The sequence below is a fragment of the Halichoerus grypus genome, chromosome 12, assembly GCF_964656455.1.
Source record: "Halichoerus grypus chromosome 12, mHalGry1.hap1.1, whole genome shotgun sequence".
Lineage (NCBI taxonomy): Eukaryota > Metazoa > Chordata > Mammalia > Carnivora > Phocidae > Halichoerus > Halichoerus grypus.
Genome location: NC_135723.1, coordinates 89,168,214 through 89,189,656, shown reverse-complemented (window position 1 = coordinate 89,189,656; position 21,443 = coordinate 89,168,214). Strand labels below are relative to the sequence as shown.

Below are 21,443 nucleotides of genomic sequence, written 5' to 3'. Positions count from 1 at the left end.
TTATGCTGAGCGAAATAAGTCAAACAGAGAAAGACATGTATCATATGACCTCACTGATATGAGGAATTCTTAATCTCAGGAAACAAACTGAGGGTTGCTGGAGTGGGGGGTGGGGTGGGAGGGATGGGGTGACTGGGTGATGGACACTGGGGAGGGTATGTGCTCTGGTAAGCGCTGTGAATTGTGCAAGACTGTTGAATCTCAGATCTGTACCTCTGAAACAAATAATGCAATATATGTTAAGAAAGAAAAAAAGAAGAAGAAGAATGTAGCAGGAGGGGAAGAATGAAGGGGGGGAAATCGGAGGGGGAGAAGAACCATGAGAGACGATGGACTCTGAAAAACAAACTGAGGGTTCTAGAGGGGAGGGGGGTGGGAGGATGGGTTAGCCTGGTGATGGGTATTGAGGAGGGCACGTTCTGCATGGAGCACTGGGTGTTATGCACAAACAATGAATCATGGAACACTATATCTAAAACTAATGATGTAATGTATGGGGATTAACATAACAATAAAAAAATTAAAAAAAAAAAAAGAAAGCTACCTATATGCTTAAGAGCCATTTGATTTCCTTTTCCCTAAACTGTAAGCTCATAACCTTTGCCCATTTTTCTACTGGGTTATTGATTTGTAGGTGCTCTTCACATACTAGAAATTAATCCTTTATAACATGAGCTACAAATACATTGCTGGTACATATTATCTATCAAATTAAAAGGAAAAAATTACAAATTGCAAAAAGACGACAACAACAAAAAAGATGAAGATCTGGTCAGGAAAAGCAACATTCTATTACAAATTGAGAAAACTGAATTCTAATCTCAGATCTGTCACAGACAAGCAAGTCATTTACTCTCTGTAAGTCAGATTCCTTTTAAACAAAACAGGGAAAATAGCTGCCTAGTATTCAGTATGTATAATTATGTTAAAAATAAAGTAGGGGCGTTTGAGTGGCTCAGTCGGTTAAGCGTCCAACTCTTGGGTTTCAGCTCAGGTCATGATCTCAGGGTCTTGAGATCAAGCCCCATGTTGGGTTCCATGCTCAGTGCAGAGCCTGCTTGAGATTCTCTCTCTCCCTCTGCCCCTCCTCCTGCTTGCATGTGCTCTCTCTAAAATAAACTCTTTAAACAGTAAATAAATAAATAAAGTAAAAGTATGGAAAAATAAGTATATAGACTTTAAAAATTCAGTTTCTGTTTTAAAACAAAATAGAAAGTAAGTACAGAGTCAAAATATACACATACAAAAAGGCCCTCAATAAATATTTATTGAATTTAATTTTTTTTTTTTTAAGTAGGCTCCATGCTCAGTGTGGAGCCCAATGTGGGACTTGAAATGAAGACCCTGAGATCAAGACCTGAGCTAAGATCAAGAGTCGGATGCTCAACCGACTGAACCACTCTGAATTTAATGTCTAATTTGAAACTTAAAAACACTAGTATCTAGGGAATAAATTACTTTGCTATTTAAAATAAGTCAAAATAAGCAGCAATTAAGTGGTAAAAAAACTAATTAAGGGATGAAATTACTCTGAAAACAGATCATTTGAAAATAAAAACAAAGGAGAATTTTCTTTCGTGGTCCTACTACTTTTTTTTTTTTTTCATTTGACAGAGAGAGAGACAGCGGGGAGTGGGAGAGAGAGAAAAGCAGGCTCCCCGCTGAGCAGGGAGCCCGATGCGGGGCTTGAACCCAGAACCCGGGGATCATGACCTGAGCCGAAGGCAGACGCTTAACCGACTGAGCCACCCAGGCGCCCCACGTGGTCCTACTACTTTATCACATCTTGATAATGATGCCTTATAAAAAGCATGTTGTGGCGCGCCACCTAGTGGTTATGTGGTGATTTTGCCATAGTTCCACTAAATAGAATGTTACAAAAATTTTAGACAAGAGAAAAATGGGGGAGGTGAGAGGAGCAGGGAGTGGAATCCCCATTACTATCTCTCTTTATAAAAGCTCTTATCTGTTTAAAAAGCTTCTCTGAACTATTATTTAATGACTTTAAAAATATTTTTGTGCATTTTTTAAGTGGGTAGGGCATTTCTATAAATATATCATTTGGCTATTATTACCTTCTAAGAAAGATATGTAAAAATATATAGCCAGTAAAGAATAATATGATCTGGGTCTTACATACAGAGTGGTTTTTAAAAATCTGTGTACAAAATAGCAAATACTTATAAAGGTTCTCAGAAGGGTACCAGGAGTCCATTACCAAAAGGTACTTACGACAAGTTCTTAAATAGCAGAATAACTCTGGTGTAGCATATTATATACTCATCTGCTGGATGGTTAAAAATATTTTTCAGGGGCGCCTGGGTGGCTCAGTCGTTAAGCGTCTGCCTTCGGCTCAGGTCATGATCCCAGGGTTCCGGGATCGAGCCCCGCATCAGGCTCCCTGCTCGGCGGGAAGCCTGCTTCTCCCTCTCCCACTCCCCCTGCTTGTGTTCCCTCTCTCGCTATCTCTCTCTCTGTCAAATAAATAAAATCTTTAAAAAAAAAAAATATTTTTCATATCCAGAGACCAAAGAGTCCAGGTTATTACTCCTAACTAAAAATGCTAATTATATTTTAGAAAGTGGATTTATCAATATTTTTAAATAGGTATTACCTTTGACCAAGAAATTCTACTTCTTGGGATTTATCCAAGAAAAACCTCACATTAGTACAAAAAGACACATGTACACTATTGATGAGACTTCAAACTGGTAGGATGCCATTCGGTAGAATCTACTAAAATAAAAACGTGCATACTCTTTCACATGGAAATTTCACCGTGAAGGATTCTTCTTGAAAAATACACAGGCATATAAAAGAATACTTGCTGCAGCACTTTCCTGACAGTAAAAAATTAGAAATAATGGAAGTGCCTATGAATAATGCAAGTGGGGAAATAAACGTTTCCATATTATGGAACAACAGTCATTTGAAAAGATTCAACTAAGGGCGCCTGGGTGGTTCAGTCGGTTAAGCGGCTGCCTTCAGCTCAGGTTATGATCCTGGGGTCCTGGGATAGAGCCCCACATCGGGCTCCCTGCTCAGCGGGGAGCCTTCCTTCTCCCTCTCCTACTCCACCCCCCCGCTTATGCTTTCTCTCACTCTCTCTATCAAATAAATAAATAAATAATCTTAAAAAGAAAAAAAGAAAGAAAAGATTCAACTAGATATGCACTGTGACATACTGCAAAGGAAAGAAAGACATGGACACGCTAAGTATCGCATATTGTTCAGTGCGACCAGAGACAATAGAGGGAGTCAAAAATATATATAAGCTAAAGTGGTATCTGACGGTTTGTTTTTATAGTACTCATGTACTATCTTCTTAATTTTAGAAAATTAAACATTCTTCCTCGACTTTAGAGTAGGCGCTTTAATGATTCCATAAAGACTCAACAATTTGTTACAGCTTTGCTTAGCCAAAAGATGGAAAAGGGCCTTTTTAAAATTTAAAGTAACCAATCACTAAAACAGGAAAGATTAGGAATGTGTCTAGTTCTACCTGCTTCTAATGTGTCTGGTTCGTCTGGTCTTTGGGCAATTTGTAAGTAATACAACAGAGAGCCATACAGGTGCGTCCTCACTCGCTGGAACCCGCCACCTAGGGAGACATAGAGTAGAAGTCTCTTTTCAAATTAAAGTTAAAACAAATACAAAAGGTGTAATTTATAAGAAATTGAGATGAAAAGACCTGTCTTCAAAATGAAGTCCAAGAGCTTCTTCAATATAATGTGAAGCGAAGAATCTCCAATAGAAGCAAAACCCACCACAGGGTTGTCTGCTGGAGGAGTGGGCGTGAAAGAACTCTCAAGCATAAAAGCGTAATGGGTCTCTCCGGGTCCCAAGACTAGTGGTTGCTTCTGTTCCGTGCGAACGGCCTGGCTTAGGTGAGCAGTCAGGGTGAACACGGCACCTGCCACCACCGGCATTAACTCCTGCGCTGCTTCATCATCCAGGATCTTAAAGCAGAAAGACAAATCGGAGTGAAGACTGCGCTTTCAGCTACAGTCATTATGGGTTTTATATGCATTTAGCTTTCCAACTACCATAAGAATGTAAGAATGGAATGGCACCGTTCAAAGCAAATAAAAGCTAATATACAGAAAGAAATTGAAACATGATGCTGGTAACACGTGTTCTTAACCAAAAGGGATTCCTATCAAAATTCCTTAGGGAGGATTTTAATGTAAATTCACATAAATGGTCTCACCACCAGTGTCCCATCCAGTATGTCCAGGGTGGGATCTATCCCTGTGTATTTTTAAAAAGCTCCCTAGATAATTCCGATGCATACTCTGGTTGAGAGCCACTACTGTACAGAAGCCTTTCTCAAGGAAAGTCTTCAACACCGCCAGTGCCCAGCTCTATTTATTCCTACTATAAAAGGGGTGGGGGGGGAAGGATGGTGGCAAACTGTGTTTAAATGGTATACAAATATCTGTTCAGCAATATAGGAAGTTATTAGGAAGTAAGGAAGTTCAGGAAGCCATTTAGGAAGTACGTCACCTTATCATGCACATCTTGTAAAATATCACGAATAATCAGTTGTCGATCCTCTGCCTGAATGAGGTCCTGGGGACAAGCTGTCAGTATAATTTCTACCAGCTGTCTCCATGACTCTAACACATGCCGTTTTGCATGAAGACACTGCAGCAATTTGTTTCTTCCTACCACATACTGAAGTATAGTGCTGATTTCCTAAAGCCACAGAAATTGAATCACAAGGTAAACACATGGGCAAATAATATCTTTTATTAATACAGTCCCATTTTCTTTTAAAGTTTATTTATTGGGATGTCTGGGTGGCTCCGTTGGTTAACAACGTCTGACTTCAGCTCAGTTCATGATCTTGGGGTCCTGCGATCAGGCCCCAAATCCAGCTCCCCGCTCAGAGGGGAGTCTGCTTTCCCTTCTCCCTCTCCCTCTGCCCCTCCCCCTACTCGTGCACGAGGGCACTCTCTCTCTCTCTCTCAAATAAATAAATAAAATCTTTTAAAAATAAATAAAAGTTTATTTATCTTTTTTAGTAATCTCTACACCCAATGTGGGGCTCGAACTCACCACCCTGAGATCAAGAGTCGCACGCTCCTCCAGCTGAGCCAGCCTGGAGCCCCAACAGAGTCCTATTTTTAACTCTGTCTGTTCATCTGAATACATTTTTATTTATTTATTTTTTTTTTTTTTTGAAGATTTTATTTATTTATTTGACAGAGAGAGACACAGTGAGAGAGGGAACACAAGCAGGGGGAGTGGGAGAGGGAGAAGCAGGCTTCCCGCTGAGCAGGCAGCCCGATGCGGGGCTCGATCCCAGGACACTGGGATTGTGACCTGAGCCGAAGGCAGACGCTTAACAACTGAGCCACCCAGGTGCCCCTGAATACATTTTTAGTACACTTTGGAAACCTTCCACATGCATGCCAATAAGCAGAGGTGATAGGGGTAGAAATGAGCTTTTTAACCCCATTTTCTCTTTGTATTGTCTACTTACGCTTACTCTCAAACACTAGTTGCCTAAAACTCAAGGTCAAGGGCACGTTTCCCTGACACACCTTTTATTTCTTTGCCTCTGGCTTTGGCCTAGCCAGCTGTGTCTCCATGTATGTGGTTCTTCCTGCCTGACCTCTTACCATTACTCCCCACCTGTGATGACAAATGACTCTCTCTTCCCTCACTGACAGAGAGCAAGGGAAGTCTAATACACAATATGGACAGGTTGCAAATCCTTAACTAGCATAGCAGAAAAAGATTTTATTTCTTCTGGCATCCAGACATTAACTTCAGTTTAGTTTATAAAAATTTTAAAGTCAAAATGAAAGATTCCATTAACGTTTAATTTTAAGCAGTTTACTAATTAATCAGCTACAAATCAATTTACTGTTTTGTTTTCTAACTGGCAGTTAAGTAGTTTAAAAAGGTTAAAACTAATATACACTCAATGGGGCTTACCTCCATTAGTAATGGTCGCTGGCCTATGGCTGCCATACCCTGAAGGGCATTTACTTCAGCTACAAGAACCCTATGAAGAAGCTATATAATTGAGAAAAGAGAGAAAAATCAGACCACTGCAGACACTGACAGAACAATACCTCTAGCAATTACTATAAACTGCCCTAGAGGGAAAAGTTTTGGATACCTTTACATATAATCTTCAAGTGGCACTGTCCAGCTTCTAGACACAAACTTTAGGTATCCCTCACATTACTAAGTGGTACCAAAGAGCCTCGGTAGCAGGTCAGTTGGTGCAAATGCCCTTGGGTATCTTCTTCCTACTAGTGAGGCCATTACCATTTACCTGGTAGAGAGTTAAATAGCTAAAACCGTTCCATAGCTGGGCAGCATGACTGCTCTCAGGAAGGTGATGGGGAAACTTTTAAAGAGGTAAAGTTAGTGTGGCCTATTCAGTTTCATTTCCCAGCTGTTTGAAAAATGAAAACACAGCCCAATAAACCAATATCCTTATCAGAAAACAACAAGTGTATGGTTCTGTTTTTGTCCGATGACTCAAAGTCAGAAGCCCTTGATATGGCACGCACTTCAAAACAATCCTCACCTTGACATTGCAGACTGTCTGTCCCCGTAAGTTCTTGTGTTCACAGTTAGCAATAACTTGTTCGATCTGGGCCCGATCAAAGAAATCTAACTGCAAAGGCTCAGGGATCTCCTGACTGAAGTCAATCGAGTCAAGAATACTTAGAATTTTTCGACGTACTAGAAATAAATAAAAAGTAGTTCAGTTGTACTTGGGATAGTGAGGAGAAAAGCAAACCATTGTACTCAGCTCACGCCCAAAGGCGGTGCGATGGTCAAGCAAGTCCAGCAACAGGAGACTGTGTCGAAATCTAAATTTGACTTTATTCCTAATATATCCATTTACAAAAATATTTTTTCCATTCATTCATCCTAATTACAAAAAAATTATTTCTGAATGGCAAATAATCCTTTCTATAGCTTTTCTATACCAGTTCAGAATTTGCAGACACAGGAGTAATAATTACCTCTTGAAATTTTAAGCAATTTAATATATACCTATAAAGTCATTACAGATTCAAAGGTCTTTACCTTTTGTAGCAGTGTCAAAGTGAAGGAACCCAGAGACAGACCTATTCTCATCTTCCATTCCTCCCTCACCATCTGTTAGAGCATCAATAATAACAGATCAGGAAAAGAACATACTTGTAACATTTATTTGGAAATAACAAACATAAGGTATTTCTTTTTCTAGGTCATTGTTGCTAGGTCAAAGAGCCCTCCACAAATGGATAATTGAAATGCAAAGATGACGAGGACTTACCAACAACATTCATCTAATTCTTTCCGTCCCTAGGAGATCCACTTCACAATTGTAAAGAGGATAATCAGAACTCCCAAAGAGGCAGGACCCAATCATGCCAATGAGATGATTAGAAAAGCTTATGTTTAATTTGCATGTATAATACACATTAAAATATCATGGGTCATGCTGGCTCAGTGTGACAAACTCCACTGAATATTTGTGGATATGAATATAGCAGAATGTGGATGCTTCAAACAATAATAAAATGACAATTATGGGATGATTTAAAAATTTTGTGTTTTAAGGAAAAAACTTCTAAAGACAGAAAGAACTTGTTTGGCCTACAATCACATGCTAAGCACAAGACTGTTGTGCTTGCATTCACACAGACCAGTCAGCAGCACAATAAAACAAATGCCAACACGCACACACTGACCTGAGTACGGTTTCACAGGCATGTCATCCAGTAAGAGGTGTAGGAGCCTCTGGGTATGGGACCGTTGACGATTCAGAGAAGTTACCCTTAGTTCTATTGAGGCAGTCTTCATTAGCCATGACATCTGGTTCAGCATAGACATTTCATACTCTGCAAGTTACATACAGAAATTTAGTTTCATAGAGTAATAACACAGAATCATAACAGACCTAAATTCCATAACTCATCAGATATTTTCCCATGTCACACTGTCAATAACTTATAAAACCTGGCATCATAATAATTTATCACTCTAAGAAAATTAAAAAAGCAAAAACAGATGCTAAGAGAGAAAAAATAAACAAGTATATGTCTATAAAAAATAAGCCAAAGCAAATGAAGAACAAAAGAGAATCAAGTTTCCGTTACCAGAATAATTTTACACAGATCTAAGTCTGTCCTATTTTGACATTATATGGAACTTCATACTTAAAAAAAAATTCTCAAATATATAACTTGTAAAAAATAAAAACCCTAACATACAGTTTGACTTTTATTTCCTAAAACAAATACACAATGCATGATTTTACGATATCTCTGAAGATAATCAAGGACACCCGATTTAACATATAACTAGGGTTGGTTTTTACACCACAGCAGCCACTCCAGAGCTACAGCCATGGCCTGCGCTACCCTACGGCTGTGGGCCTCACCGCGGGCCACAAGGTGACCAAGAACACGAAAAAGCTGAGGCACAGCCACCACGGGCGCCTCACCAAGCACACCAAGTTCATGCGGGACATGATCTGAGAGGTGTGGGGCTTCACCCCACAAGAGCAGTGCACTGTGGAGCTGCTTAACGCCTCCAAGGGCAAGGGGCTCTCAAGTTCATCAAGAAAACGGTGCGGAAACGCACCAACACCAAGAAGATGAGAGGAACTTCACGATGTCCTGGCAGCCACGAGGAAAGCGGCCGTTGAGAAGGACCGAGCCCCTCCCCACTCTGTGCAAACTAAAACCTTTCCAGAAACAAAAACAAAAATGAAACCTATAATTAGGATTGGGAACCACTTACAGAAGCTTTTGAATCCAATATCCTTAATGGGCCTGATCTGAAGTCCTAAATTTTAACAGTATAAACATAAAATACACCAAATACTCCTACTCCTACTGCCACCAGCTCTACTCCCAATAAGCAAAACCAGATGGATTTTTAAAAGACAGATACAGTAATAAATAAGACATTAACTTTCCCTCCTGATTAGGTAGAAAGGAGGGTTTCTTAAAAAGCTTGTTATATAAACAAAATCTTAGGACTAAAAATAAGACATGTTTATTATGAAAATGAAGTGAAAAATTTTTTGCCATTAGATAATTCCCAAGGGCTTCTCACACCCTCACTCTAAAAAGTAGATTAGTAGCTGATAATTACTAGTAATCCAAATTTATTATGAAATCTGTGGGCTTACATTTCCCAAAACATAAAGATGATACAAAATAATCTTCAAAAAAACTCCACAGACTACAACTGTCTGGATATAATATGAATTCAGAAAATTGTTACAAAATGATCAAAAAGAAAATTATATAAAGTAGAATCCTATAAAACATAGCCTGGGATTGTGGTGGTCAGGTCAATAAACTCAGCTATAGTTTCCACTGTACTTAGTTTTCCATTTCTCATGTCAAGACCTGAATTGGTTTCAACATATACATAAGAAACAAAAGTAAAATAAGAGATTTTAATTATTAAACACCTTCACTCAAAAAATCTAAATTTCCAGAATCATATAAATATTTTCTTATCTCTTCAACAGAATTTAAAATCTTTATTTGGTAGTATAAGGATCAAATTCTATCCTTGACAAGCTATTTTTAAATAATTTTATGCCAACAGCTAGAACAGTGAGGCTTCTCAAGAATAAATTACAAAAGCAACCCAAAGTAAGAAGCAAAGTAACAAAATGAAAGCAGAATTCCACAAGTACTGTAACTGCTACCCCCCAATGTTGTATAAATAAAATCATTCAACATGGACTTTACAAATTAGTTACAATAGTGCGGGAAAATAATGTCCTACCTTTGTTAGAAAAAGGTAAATGTTGCAACTGAGAAAATAAGAAATCCTGGCTGGTTCTCAAGTACCTCATAGTAGGACCGGATGTGTCAGAGCATGCACACAACTGATAGATCACCTAAAGAGTTCAAATGAGATAAGAAAATCCCCAAATCATTTTCTCTGTGTTAAAAATTTTAAGATAAAAGGTGACCCAAGGTTTACTAAATGGAAACTAAGACCCATCAATAACTCAAGCAAAATGGATAAACACACATATAAAACAGATGCTCAGTTACAAGCAGTTGTTGGTACCCCAACTCAAGAAAACATATTGGAATATAATTGAGAGTGCTGATGACATCACTATAGAACTAATCTTTAAGTCAGCCTAAGTATATTAATACATACAGTCTAGTATTTTAACTATTATTAATAGCAAATTACTCGAAGTAACTTCTAAAAATTGTACTGAGTAGCAGCGCATCTGCTTTCCGGTCAGACTCTCCGCCGTCGCCCTCTCCCCAGCTTCCTGTCTTAAATCTGGCTCCTTTCACTTACTTCATCTGCCTAACTCCTTTCCATGATCCTCCATGATTAAGCTTATCAACTACTTCTACCTAAATACGTCAAATTCTAGAGTACTGCTAAAATGCCCGTCAAGGGCACCTGGGTGGCTCAGCCGGTTAAGCAACTGCCTTGGGCTCAGATCACGATCCTGGAGTCCCAGGATCGAGTCCCACATCAGGATCCCTGCTCAGCGGGGAGTCTGCTTCTCCCTTTGACCCTCCCCACTCTCACTCTCTTCCTCATTCTCTCTCTCAAATAAATAATTTTGTAAATAAATAAGTAAAATGCATGTCAAGTTTGTTCTCCCATTAAGGAAGAATTCATTTTGATTCTGAGGAAGACCTAGCTTACAGGCTTTCCTTACAGGACTTACAGTGAAGGGCTGTTTGGACAGCCAGAGGACAGGAGAAAACTGTAACAGATTACAAAAAGAAAAATAAAGAAAAAGCTCCAGGTCACTAGAAGCCAACGATGCCTTTCTTATTCTGAAAATGTGAATCAAGGGTGCTGCTGAAATTCAGAAACAAGTCGCATCTTATAAAGCCTAGTTTTTCACACACAAAATGAGTAAGACGGGGAATAATCACAAGCGAACACAGGCAAAACAGAAGCTCTCAGTACAGTTTCAACTTTGCACTAATTTGACTTTCCACCACCTTACATTTAGCTCTAGCGCTGGTCACATGGTTCTTAAATCGCGCTCTCACCCACAGTCCTACATTCTCAGCTAAGTCTCACAACAGCCCGCTGCACACATTAAACTCAGAGAAGTTTCGTGCCCCACCCAAGCTGATTTAGCTAGTTAAGGGGCAGAGATGAGAATCAGAGGTCTTCTGACCCAAATCCACTACTATCTTCACCAAAAAGAGACAACTTGAAATAGCACCACTGGACACGTTCTACACTACCAGCTCAAAATCCATCTCAAAAATCTAATTTCCCTCATTTTTCAAAGGAGCAACATACAGGATCTGTAGATCTATAGGAACTTGGGGTTTGTGCTCCGTGGATTTTTATCTATAAATGAAAGACCAGCCAAACTACCAAATGAACTCATTTTAACTCAAGTCTTACTGTTATACTTCCGTACCTGTGATATATTCAAGCACCTAGTTAAATTTCTTCTACTAAGTGCTATCAAATACAGCCTTCTGTGTACCTGGTAACATAGTTCAGCGAGTTGAGGAGATTCTCTCACTGCCACCGGGCCTGTTCTCCCTTCAGTTCCCTTCTCCAGGATGTTTAAAATGGCATGAAGGCACGTCCGAGGGCAACCTAACACTCCTACGGGAGACCAAAAAGAAGTTCAGCTTTTCAAATTTCTGCATTAAAAACTTTAAAATCCCTTTAGAAATATCAAATTACATAAATATATGCTCCACTGTAAACACACTTTCAAATACTGACACAGAAAATTAATAAATGCTAATTTTCCAAAGCTTAATTTGTCGACTTGATCTAAGTTCTAAAGACTTACCTACCATATAACCTCTCACTTCCAGTGAATTATCCCATGAGCCCAGAATTCAACGAATGACCATTTAGCTACATAAAACCGAAAAGAAATCAATGTCTATGTGTCTTCTGGTTATACCTGGATCTTGCAGGTTTGTGGTACTGACAGGTTTCTTCAGTTCAAAGCCCAGGAGATAGAGAGCAAGGTTGGGTGGGTTGCGTTCCAGAGAGGTGATGAGAAGATTCAAGATGTGGATTCTTGTTTCATGACGGATTCCAGCTAGCTTCTTTTCAAGATCTGATCCTTAATGTGGAAATCCACAAACAAAATTACAAAACAATAAACAAATCAAGATAAGTCAAGTTTAAATACATAAAGCTTGTATTGCAAACCTCCACATTCTCTTAAAGTTCACTTCATCAGCCATTAGAGTGCAGATTTAAGAGGTTTCCAGAAAGCCTTATGTGTTTGTGCCAGCAAATTCTCAAACTTCTCTTGTATCACCAAGAGACAGTTAACAGTTTTCTTTATATTATTTATAAAGAGTAAAAAATGTCCACGTTAGTAGAAGACATACCCTCTTCTAGACGTACAAATTCTTCTGTATCTTCACTATCCAAACACTCCACAAATCCAGCCATCAGCTTCTGACTTACACTCTGGGGTCATATAAAGATTTTTTAAAAGACAAATTATAAGCTTCTTAAATATTAAAGAAACTATGATAAATATGCTATGTATTATAAACATTTGTCTACAAAGAAAAAAGGCAAATCTCTAAAGTACTTAGGTTTCAGTTTTGCTTTTAATTAATAGGGAACTCAGTTCCTTAAATTGCCATAAGTTAGCTCTCTATAGAAATAATAAAAGTAACAAAAATTTTTTAAGTTACTGGTTTCAAAACTTGCTTCCCTAATTTTCTTTCCCAAAGGATCAAACCGGTTTTAAAAAAAAATAACATTAAATTGCCATCTCATGATCTCTTCATTGTATACCCAATGCTATGAGATCTTAACTAAAATATAAAATAAAATTCTCATCTTCTCTCTTTAGAAATGTATTGCTTATCACCAGTTTTACGTATCTGGGCTGGGCTGAGAGATTAGACACTGCCCCATCTCCTCGAGGAACCTAGCAGGATATTAAAATTGGTAATAATAATTCATACTCAAATGTATATGAGTGAGCTGAGAACCCTCACTTTCCACATCCCCTATCATGTAGCTTTTGTGGGGTTTTTTTGTTACAATTAATTAATGGAACTTCAATATGTGGGTGATACACTGATTGCCAGCCCAACAAAGGAGGATTCGTGATGAAAATACAATCCTCTCTATCATGTAGTTTTATCCAAAAGCCAGATCAGACCGCGGTTCTCAACCTGGGTGGCACTGCCGCTCCAGACGGCACTTGGAAACATGTGGGGGCATTCTGAGTTGTCACAACTAGAGTTTACTACTGACGGACACTGGCAGGGCACCAGGGATGCTAAGAGTCTTGCAATATGAGGAAGAGTGACACAGAATGAAGATCTGTCCCATCTAAAATGCCAGAAGAGTCTCTGTTTTATTTTTTAAAGATTTTATTTATTTGAGAGAGAGAGAGCATGAGCGGAGGGGAGGGACAGAGGGAGAAGGAGAAAGAGAATTTCAAGCAGACTCCCCACTGAGTGCGGAGCCTGACATGGGGCTTGATCTCTGGACTCTGAGATCATGACCTGAGCCAAAATCAAGAGTCAGACACCCAACTAACTGAGCCACCCTGTCACCCCAAGAGTCCCTCTTTTAAAACACTGTACACAACAAAATTCAACTAGCTAAAGCAGTGATTTCTAATATGAAGATACAAGGGGAAAATGCCTATAAAGAGCAGGGGAAAAAAGTAGCAGATTCCCCAATAGTAGCTATTCAGCATAGAACCGAGCTATTCAGAATAGAAAGAGATTATAAATTAGATTAATAGAAGAACATCTGAAAACTGTCTACAGTGCAGTATCAAATGAAGTGACACAAATGGAAGTCACCAGAAAGCCACAGCAGTAGACAACTCAACAGTGAGACACATTCAGAATTGCACAGGCTCACTCAGACTACGGTCAGAGTGACCGACAGAGTGAGACAAAGGATGCAGAACACAAGCAGAAGCCACACTTACAAACCTCATCACCTTAATGTACTCAGAGGGGCAAGAGTTTCCCTCCGCCTGCCAGGCACACACCACAGATTCCCTGTAACAGCTGTTCTAACTTAGCAGCGTCTGGAGCATCACTGTGGATGGTGTTCTCTTCAAAACAGATCACAGCCCAGGACATGGACGGGTCTTCACCACCATATATAAATATACTTACTCTCACAGAATTTTTTCATAAACATGAGTAAGATTCCTCCACAGACAGTGTGACTCCCATACGTACTCAGAAAGTACCAGAAGAAATAACAACACCAAAATCAGTTACCTGGTCATGTGTGAAATCTCCAACCAATTTTATCTGAATATTGGAATTGCAAGAGATACAGCAGAGGATCTTGGCACTTTCAAAAGCCAATTCCGGATTAGTATTGCCATGATAGAGGTATCTTTAAAACAAAAAAACATTTGACGAACAATGTGACAAAACTTTTGGCTTTTCACTCCTCTCTACAAGGAACATTTAGAACCAGGCCATACAGCGCTCTTGGGTGAATGAGACAAAGGCTTCTGTTCTAACTAGATACAGTCTGTTATGGGTTGAATTGCATTCCTCCAAAATTCAGTCGTTGGTATCTGAACACGCAGTGCTCAATCAGGACACACAGTGACCTTATGTGGAAATAGGGTCTTTGCAGACACAGTCAGTCAAGTTAAGGTGAGGTCATTATAGACAGCCTGGTCCGATGACTGCTGTCCTTATTGAAAGGGGGGATTTGGAACAGACGCACACACACAGGGAGAACACCATGTGAAGCTGAAGGCGGCAATGCAGGCGACACCTCTACAAGTCACAGAACACCAAACACTGCCAAGCAAGCCACCGGAAGCTAGGGTATACACACTGGTAAGCTTCCTTCCTAGCCCCTAACCGCCAAACTTCCAGCTTCCCTGAAGGAGACAAACTATATATTTTTTTATTAGTTTCAGAGGTAGAATTTAGTGATTCATCAGTTGCATAGAACACCCAGTGCGCATTCCATCACGTGCCCTCCTTACTGCCCATCGCCCGGTCACCCCTTCTCCCCACCCACCACCCCTCTCTAGTAACCCTCAGTTTGTTTCCTAGAGTTCAGCATCTCTTGTGGTTTGCCTCCCTCTTAATTTTCATCTTATTTTATTTTTCCTTCCCTTCCCCTAAGGTTATGTGTTTTGTTTCTTAAATTCCACATGAGTGAAATCATAAGATATTTGTCTTTCTCTGACTGACTTATTTCGCTTAGAATAATACCCTCTAGTTCCATCCACAGCGTTGCAAATGGCAAGATTTCATTCTTTTTGATGGCTGAGTAATATTCCATGGCACGTGTGCGTGCGTGTGTGTGTATATACATACACACACATCTTCTTTATAAATTCATCTGTCAATGGACTTCTGGGCTCCTTCCTTTGTTTGGCTATTGTGGACACTGCTGCTATAAACATTGGGGTATATGTGCCCCTTCGAATCACTGTGTTTGTATCCTTTGGATAAATACCTACTAGTTCAATTACTGGGTCATAGGGTAGCTCTATTTTTTAACTCCATACTGTTTTCCAGAGTGGCTGCACCAGTTTATATTCCCACCAACAGTGTAAGAGGGTTCCACTCCAGGAGACAAACAATATTAAGATAATATCATTTTATACTTAGAAATGTTTAGGATATGGAATCCATCAGAAGGAAAAAAAGAAATTGTAAACATCAGAGTAATTAAAATCAAAAGGGCTAAAGAAGACAAGAACAAAATGAGCCCCCTACCCCCCAAGTAATGAATAAGGGATCTGACCAGATTTGGAAATCAAAGGTAGAATGCCCACGTGTTTTCGTCATTTTTCTACCTACTTACCTGGCAATATTCACCACATTATCAGCCTTCTTAGTTCTGGGATTGATTCCCTGTAACAGCTGTTCTAAAGGAGAGACTATTAGAGCCAGCTGACTCTCTCTTAGAAGATCCATAAAGAGATTTTCCTTCTGCAGAGTCAGATTGAGAAGTGCAAGGCAATGCTGCACTGCTTTCTCCAAGTGTTTCTTCCCTACAAAAGACATAAACTGAAGTTAGAAAGTTCTACATGAATCTTAGAAATGCATAGTTCTTAGAAAAACAAGCTAAAGGACAAGTTCTAGACTCAAAAGGCCCTCAAGTGTTCACTTGCAGCAGCAACTGCATAAAACTACTCACCCATGCCAATTCACAGTAATTATCGTACCTTAAGGTTACCTGTATGCAATGGCTTCTCAGTCACTTTCCCTTATCTCTTCATTGATTATTTAGAGAAATGGTTCCCAGATTGGGGGGGGGGGGTGATTTAGGCCCCAGAGGACACTTGCCAAGGCCTAGAGATACTTTTGGTTGTCACAACTGGAAAAGCACTACAGGCATCTAGTGGGTAGACGCCTACAACGCACAGGACGGTCCACACAACAAAGAATTATACGGCCCAAGATGTCAATGGCACCAAGACTGAGAAACTGATTTAGAGTAATACATACTCATTGCAGAAAAATCTGCAAATAAAGAAACTGAGAATTTGAACAAGGATCATCTATAATCCCACCATTCAAATTTAAAATACATGGACTCTGGAGCCAAACTGCCTAGCTTCAAATCACAGAGCTACAACTTACTGTGGAAATACATGAAACCGCTTTGTTGCATCAATTTCCTTATTTGCAAACTGGAAATAATAATATCTAATAACAGGGATTTTGTACAGATTAAATGTGTTGGGGCACCTGGGTGGCTCAGTCGTTAAGCGTCTGCCTTCAGCTCAGGTCATGATCCCAGGGTCCTGGGATCAAGCCCCGCATCGGGCTCCCTGCTCCGCGGGAAGCCTGCTTCTCCCTCTCCCACTCCCCCTGCTTGTGTTCCCTCTCTCGCTGTCTCTCTCTCTGTCAAATAAATAAATAAAATCTTTAAAAAAAATAAAAATAGGGCGCCTGGGTGGCTCAGTTGGTTAAGCGACTGCCTTCGGCTCAGGTCATGATTCTGGAGTCCCGGGATCGAGTCCCACATCGGGCTCCCTGCTCAGCAGGGAGTCTGCTTCTCCCTCTGACCCTCCTCCCTCTCATGCTCTCTGTCTCTCATTCTCTCTCTCACAAATAAATAAAATCTTAAAAAAAAAAAAAAAAAAATGTGTTAAATGTGCTTTTAAAAGCATCAAATGCATACTAAGCACTCAATAAATCATGATAATTAGCAGTAGTCATGATATTAAATAAAACCTATTGAACTCTATGTACCAGGCACTAATTAAGTTCCTTTACAAAAACTATATGGACAAGAAAACAAAAAGTACATTAGATTTAAATTTAGACATGTTTAAGACATTAAAGTGAAAGAAAGATAATCATAATTACCTATAAAAAAACATGCAATGAGACACAGTTATAGTGAGAGTCTCTGTACTTTACTCTTTGACTTTAAATATGCTTTTACTGCATGACTCACTGAAAACACCACTGTACATATGGAGAATCTCACAGTGAAAAAGAACTTCAGAAATCATCTATTTTAACCCTCCATTTACAAAAAAATGAAAATATGAGAACTGTTTTCATGACATTAAGACATTCAGGCACATACCAGGGAAAGGGGCATAGGTATCCAGCTGCTTAACGCCTTCTTCCAGTAAACTAAGGGCAAGCTCCAACATTGGTGACTCATTCAGAAGATGATACATCAGACTAAATCCTGGTGGCTTGTAGGCTATGATTTCTTCTCCTAAATAGAACACAACACAATCCAAAAGACAGTCAGTATTTTTGTCACACCCTTGATTTATATGTAATGTATGAGACTTGTAAATTAAATGGCATCTAAATGGGCAAGTTTCAATTCAAAGACAAGGACACAAAGGGTATACAGCTGTAATTCCCAAAAGGGCTGTTTTGCTCATAGCAGTCAGTTACCTATAACATGTTAACTCAAAGAATCTGTAAGGCAGTGTTGTCTTTCATTTGGCGAAAGTTTACTTTATTTTCTCTTGCTCAGAACAATTAAAATAACTAAAATAATGTAACAAAAAAGATTACACTCTAACTTAATTCATAAATTTAGAAATAATTTGTATCTTAGAGTTTATAAATTATAAATAGCTTTATAAATAGCTGACAGCTTATTTGAAAGTGACAGAATTAAATTACCTTGTAATTCCACAAACTGGTCTACAAAATCTTCAAGTTGAGGCTCATAATCTCTGAGCAATTTATAAAACACCTCCAAAACAACCTCAGCAACTTCCCACTACAGAAAGAAACAAATGTTACAGTAACAATAAAACAGTCCAAGGTGACAGCCTTGCTAGACTTTTCATTCCTCCCACTTTTCTCCAGAACATGAAGACACTTCGCCAAAGTGTCAAATATTTCATATTTTCTCTAAAAATCCTGGCTGTAAAGGGTCTGAGAAATCATCTAATCACCCTTATTTCACAGAGAAAGCAAGTGAAGCTGAGAGCATGAGTAACTTCCCCAAAACCATAAAGCTTGGTAGCAAAGGTACTGGAAATCAAGCCCTGGACTTCTATTCCCAGACCAGTATTCTACCTTATGGCTCTAGCCAAAGAAGTGAAGATCACTGCTGGGCTTGCATCTAATGACCCCATTAACACCCTTCTGTTAAAAAACGTTTTTAAAAACTATGTACAAGGAAAAATATTTATGCCAAGGGAAAAATATATACAACAGTATAGACAGTAAAATTAAAACTTTATTTTTAAAAAAATCCATTATATAGAATTTATGAAGGCTGAGGTTGGTAACTGTAGTTAGGGTGTTTTTTTTTAATTATTATTTTAAAATCATTTCCACTGCACATAATTTTATCAAGACTGAGTTTGGGAACTGGGACTATACAGTGATTTTTTTTTAATTACTACTTTTTTTTTAAAGATTTTATTTATTTATTTGACAGAGAGAGACACAGCGAGAGAGGGAACACAAGCAGGGGGAGGAGTGGGAGAGGGAGAAGCAGGCTTCCCGCCAAGCATGGAGCCTGATGCGGGGCTCGATCCCAGGACCCTGGGATCACGACCTGAGCCGAAGGCAGACGCTTAACGACTGAGCCACCCAGGTGCCCCTAAATTATTATTTTAAAATTATCCACTTATCTGTATTTTCCAAAAATTTCAAGATCATTTATTTAAATAAAAAAGGCTTATCACCACATAATAATGGATTTTAGGATTGGTAAATATATACACTGGCTCTAATAGTCTATGTTATCTCAATCTAAAGCACTGTTTTTGTGAGAAGCTAGTGCTCTAAAATATAGTAACAGAAGTTAAACCTGAAGAAGACTTTCAAGTGCAAAAAATTCATGAAGTTGAGGGAAAAAAGCCTGAGGGTAAGTATGCTGGGGTAGTAGCTAGGGAAAACAGCAGCACTGGAAGTGTCCATATGCATGAATGAAAAACAATAATGTGGAAAGAACACGGCTGACTGAAGCTCTAAACACTTAGGTCATAATGACCTTTTTAGGAAAAGGCAAATAAGCTACCTAAGACAAGTACAAAAACGTTATCAGAACATCTTGTTAAAGAGATTGCCATTCTTAGTGTCCATTATTTGGTCACCGACGTAATTTTAGGACTTAAATGTACACCCCCACAGTGTTTATTTTTACTATGTGAGAAGCAAAAATCATAAAACTGACAAAAAATGAATTTCAGTTACTTGGGACTAAATATGAGAAACAAACTGTCCAATGAAAGGGGAATGAATACATGAACCACGCTAAAAACAAGTAAGGATCATGCAGTCATTAAAGAGACTGTTTTCAAAGAATCTTTGATGGCATGAAGAAGTGCTCATGATACCATATTTAGTGGCCAAAAAGAGATGCAAACTAAACTAATTATCTCAATTAAAGTATGTATGTATAGGAAAAAGACTAAGTTATCCTTCCTTTGGCAACAGGATTATGGATAATATCACTACTTCTTATATTTTTCTATATTTTCCTAATTGTCCCAAATTAGCACAAAAATTATTTTTATAATCACTAATACAACAACAAATAAACCCAACAGGTTCAAAAACAGCAAATTATAAAAATAAAGCAGAAATGTCCCTACAGGACACATCCAAGCATATTCTGTGAGGCAATAAACAGTATTATAGACTAAGTGAATTACGTCAGAACCTGGAAGGGTCTCTTACATAGCTTAGAGGTTATGAGCTTGAATCTGGAATCAGAGTCCTAGGTTCAAATCCTGGTCCTGGACCTTAGGCAAGTTCCTTAACCTTGCTAAGCCTCCATCTGTAAAATGGGAATATTAATAGTACCTGCCTCACGGTAATATTGGAATTACATAAGATGATATATATGGTAAGTTCAGTTCTGAGTGTGTTGCAACCAGAGCAAATATGTATGTAAATGTCAGCGCTCCCTCAGGCTCCATTCGTGGCAAACATACCTGACGGATCATAATACACCTTCCCACTAAGCCGAGACTCCACAACCCAAAAGAGCTACTAAATCAATAGAAATTGGTGTGCAAGTTTAAAACTTATTTCAATCCCTAAACAAAATCATCCCCAAAAAGGACAATGTGTTTCCAACTGACAAAGGTATGACATTTTTGGTTCAATTTTGGTCCAAATTTGTTCAATTAACGATCTGAATGACTATGAATTCATATCAATTAAACTACTGATCATTAAAAAGTCTGTGCTTTGGTTTTAATGCCGAGATTTTTTTTTTTAATGCATATAAACTTAATCAGATCATGGACACCTTAGTATTAAGACTATGAATTTTACTGATTGGCAAAAGCTAAAATGAATTTATAGCATCTTATATCTTTCATAAAGGAAAAAGCAGCAATAAATGAATAAGGACAAAAACGGTTTTCTCTGAACATTACCTTTTCAGCTGCTCTCCGGTAAGCTCTTGTGCGGAATCGGAGAAACACAGAATCTCTAAGGAACTGCAAATAAGGGTCAAAGCCAGGGGGCCGCAGGCCAGCACCCAAATTAGAAGGAAATGAGCTCTCCACCAAAGTACTAATAAGCTGGCAAAAAGCCCGAGTCAGTGGGTATTCTTCACACCGGGATTCTATTTCATTTAGTTCAACCTACCAAAGAAAAATAAAGACATTTAGTAATATAAAACAATCAGCTATAAAGTACAAAACATCTTGCAGACATTGACTCATTAATACTGAACGTATCATCACCACACCAAAAGAAACCTAATATACATCACCATTTTTCATTTAGAGGAAAAGACACAAAAGTAGTATATAAATCTAGATCAATCAGATGGAAGAATTTCAAATTCCCACATATTGTTCCCAACTGTGAATTAAAAATAGAAATCTTACATGTTTCTTTATGAAAAAGAGAGGGGGAGCGTAGAGAGAGAAGAAAAGAAACTAAAACAAGTAAATTCTCACTTCAGGTTGACCCAAGTAACCTAATTAAATTGAATTTAAAGCAAACTTTCAGCTTGGATGGCTGCCATGTAACATCCTTTCCCAACTTTGAAACCTAGAGTAT

The 21,443-nt window shown here is 38.7% G+C and overlaps 1 protein-coding gene and 1 pseudogene across 4 annotated transcripts in view; one reads left to right on the top strand and one right to left on the bottom strand.

Moving 5' to 3' along the window:
- The window catches only part of NUP205 (nucleoporin 205), an 82,839-nt gene that overhangs the window by 30,277 nt on the left and 31,119 nt on the right, over positions 1-21,443 (bottom strand). For all 4 annotated transcript variants that reach the window (XM_078059596.1, XM_078059597.1, XM_036100628.2 and 1 more), the window contains exons 15-30: positions 20,810-21,019; positions 18,087-18,186; positions 17,527-17,664; positions 15,787-15,976; positions 14,226-14,346; positions 12,348-12,429; positions 11,909-12,073; positions 11,474-11,598; positions 9,769-9,883; positions 7,710-7,859; positions 7,060-7,131; positions 6,551-6,708; positions 5,947-6,027; positions 4,507-4,698; positions 3,692-3,959; positions 3,503-3,601 (exon numbers count right to left, since the gene is read on the bottom strand). In XM_078059596.1, the coding sequence (XP_077915722.1) occupies positions 3,503-3,601; positions 3,692-3,959; positions 4,507-4,698; positions 5,947-6,027; positions 6,551-6,708; positions 7,060-7,131; positions 7,710-7,859; positions 9,769-9,883; positions 11,474-11,598; positions 11,909-12,073; positions 12,348-12,429; positions 14,226-14,346; positions 15,787-15,976; positions 17,527-17,664; positions 18,087-18,186; positions 20,810-21,019 (2,266 nt within the window). The remainder of the gene's footprint in view (positions 1-3,502; positions 3,602-3,691; positions 3,960-4,506; positions 4,699-5,946; positions 6,028-6,550; positions 6,709-7,059; positions 7,132-7,709; positions 7,860-9,768; positions 9,884-11,473; positions 11,599-11,908; positions 12,074-12,347; positions 12,430-14,225; positions 14,347-15,786; positions 15,977-17,526; positions 17,665-18,086; positions 18,187-20,809; positions 21,020-21,443) is intronic.
- On the top strand, positions 8,085-8,804 carry LOC118540855 (large ribosomal subunit protein eL36 pseudogene; annotated as a pseudogene).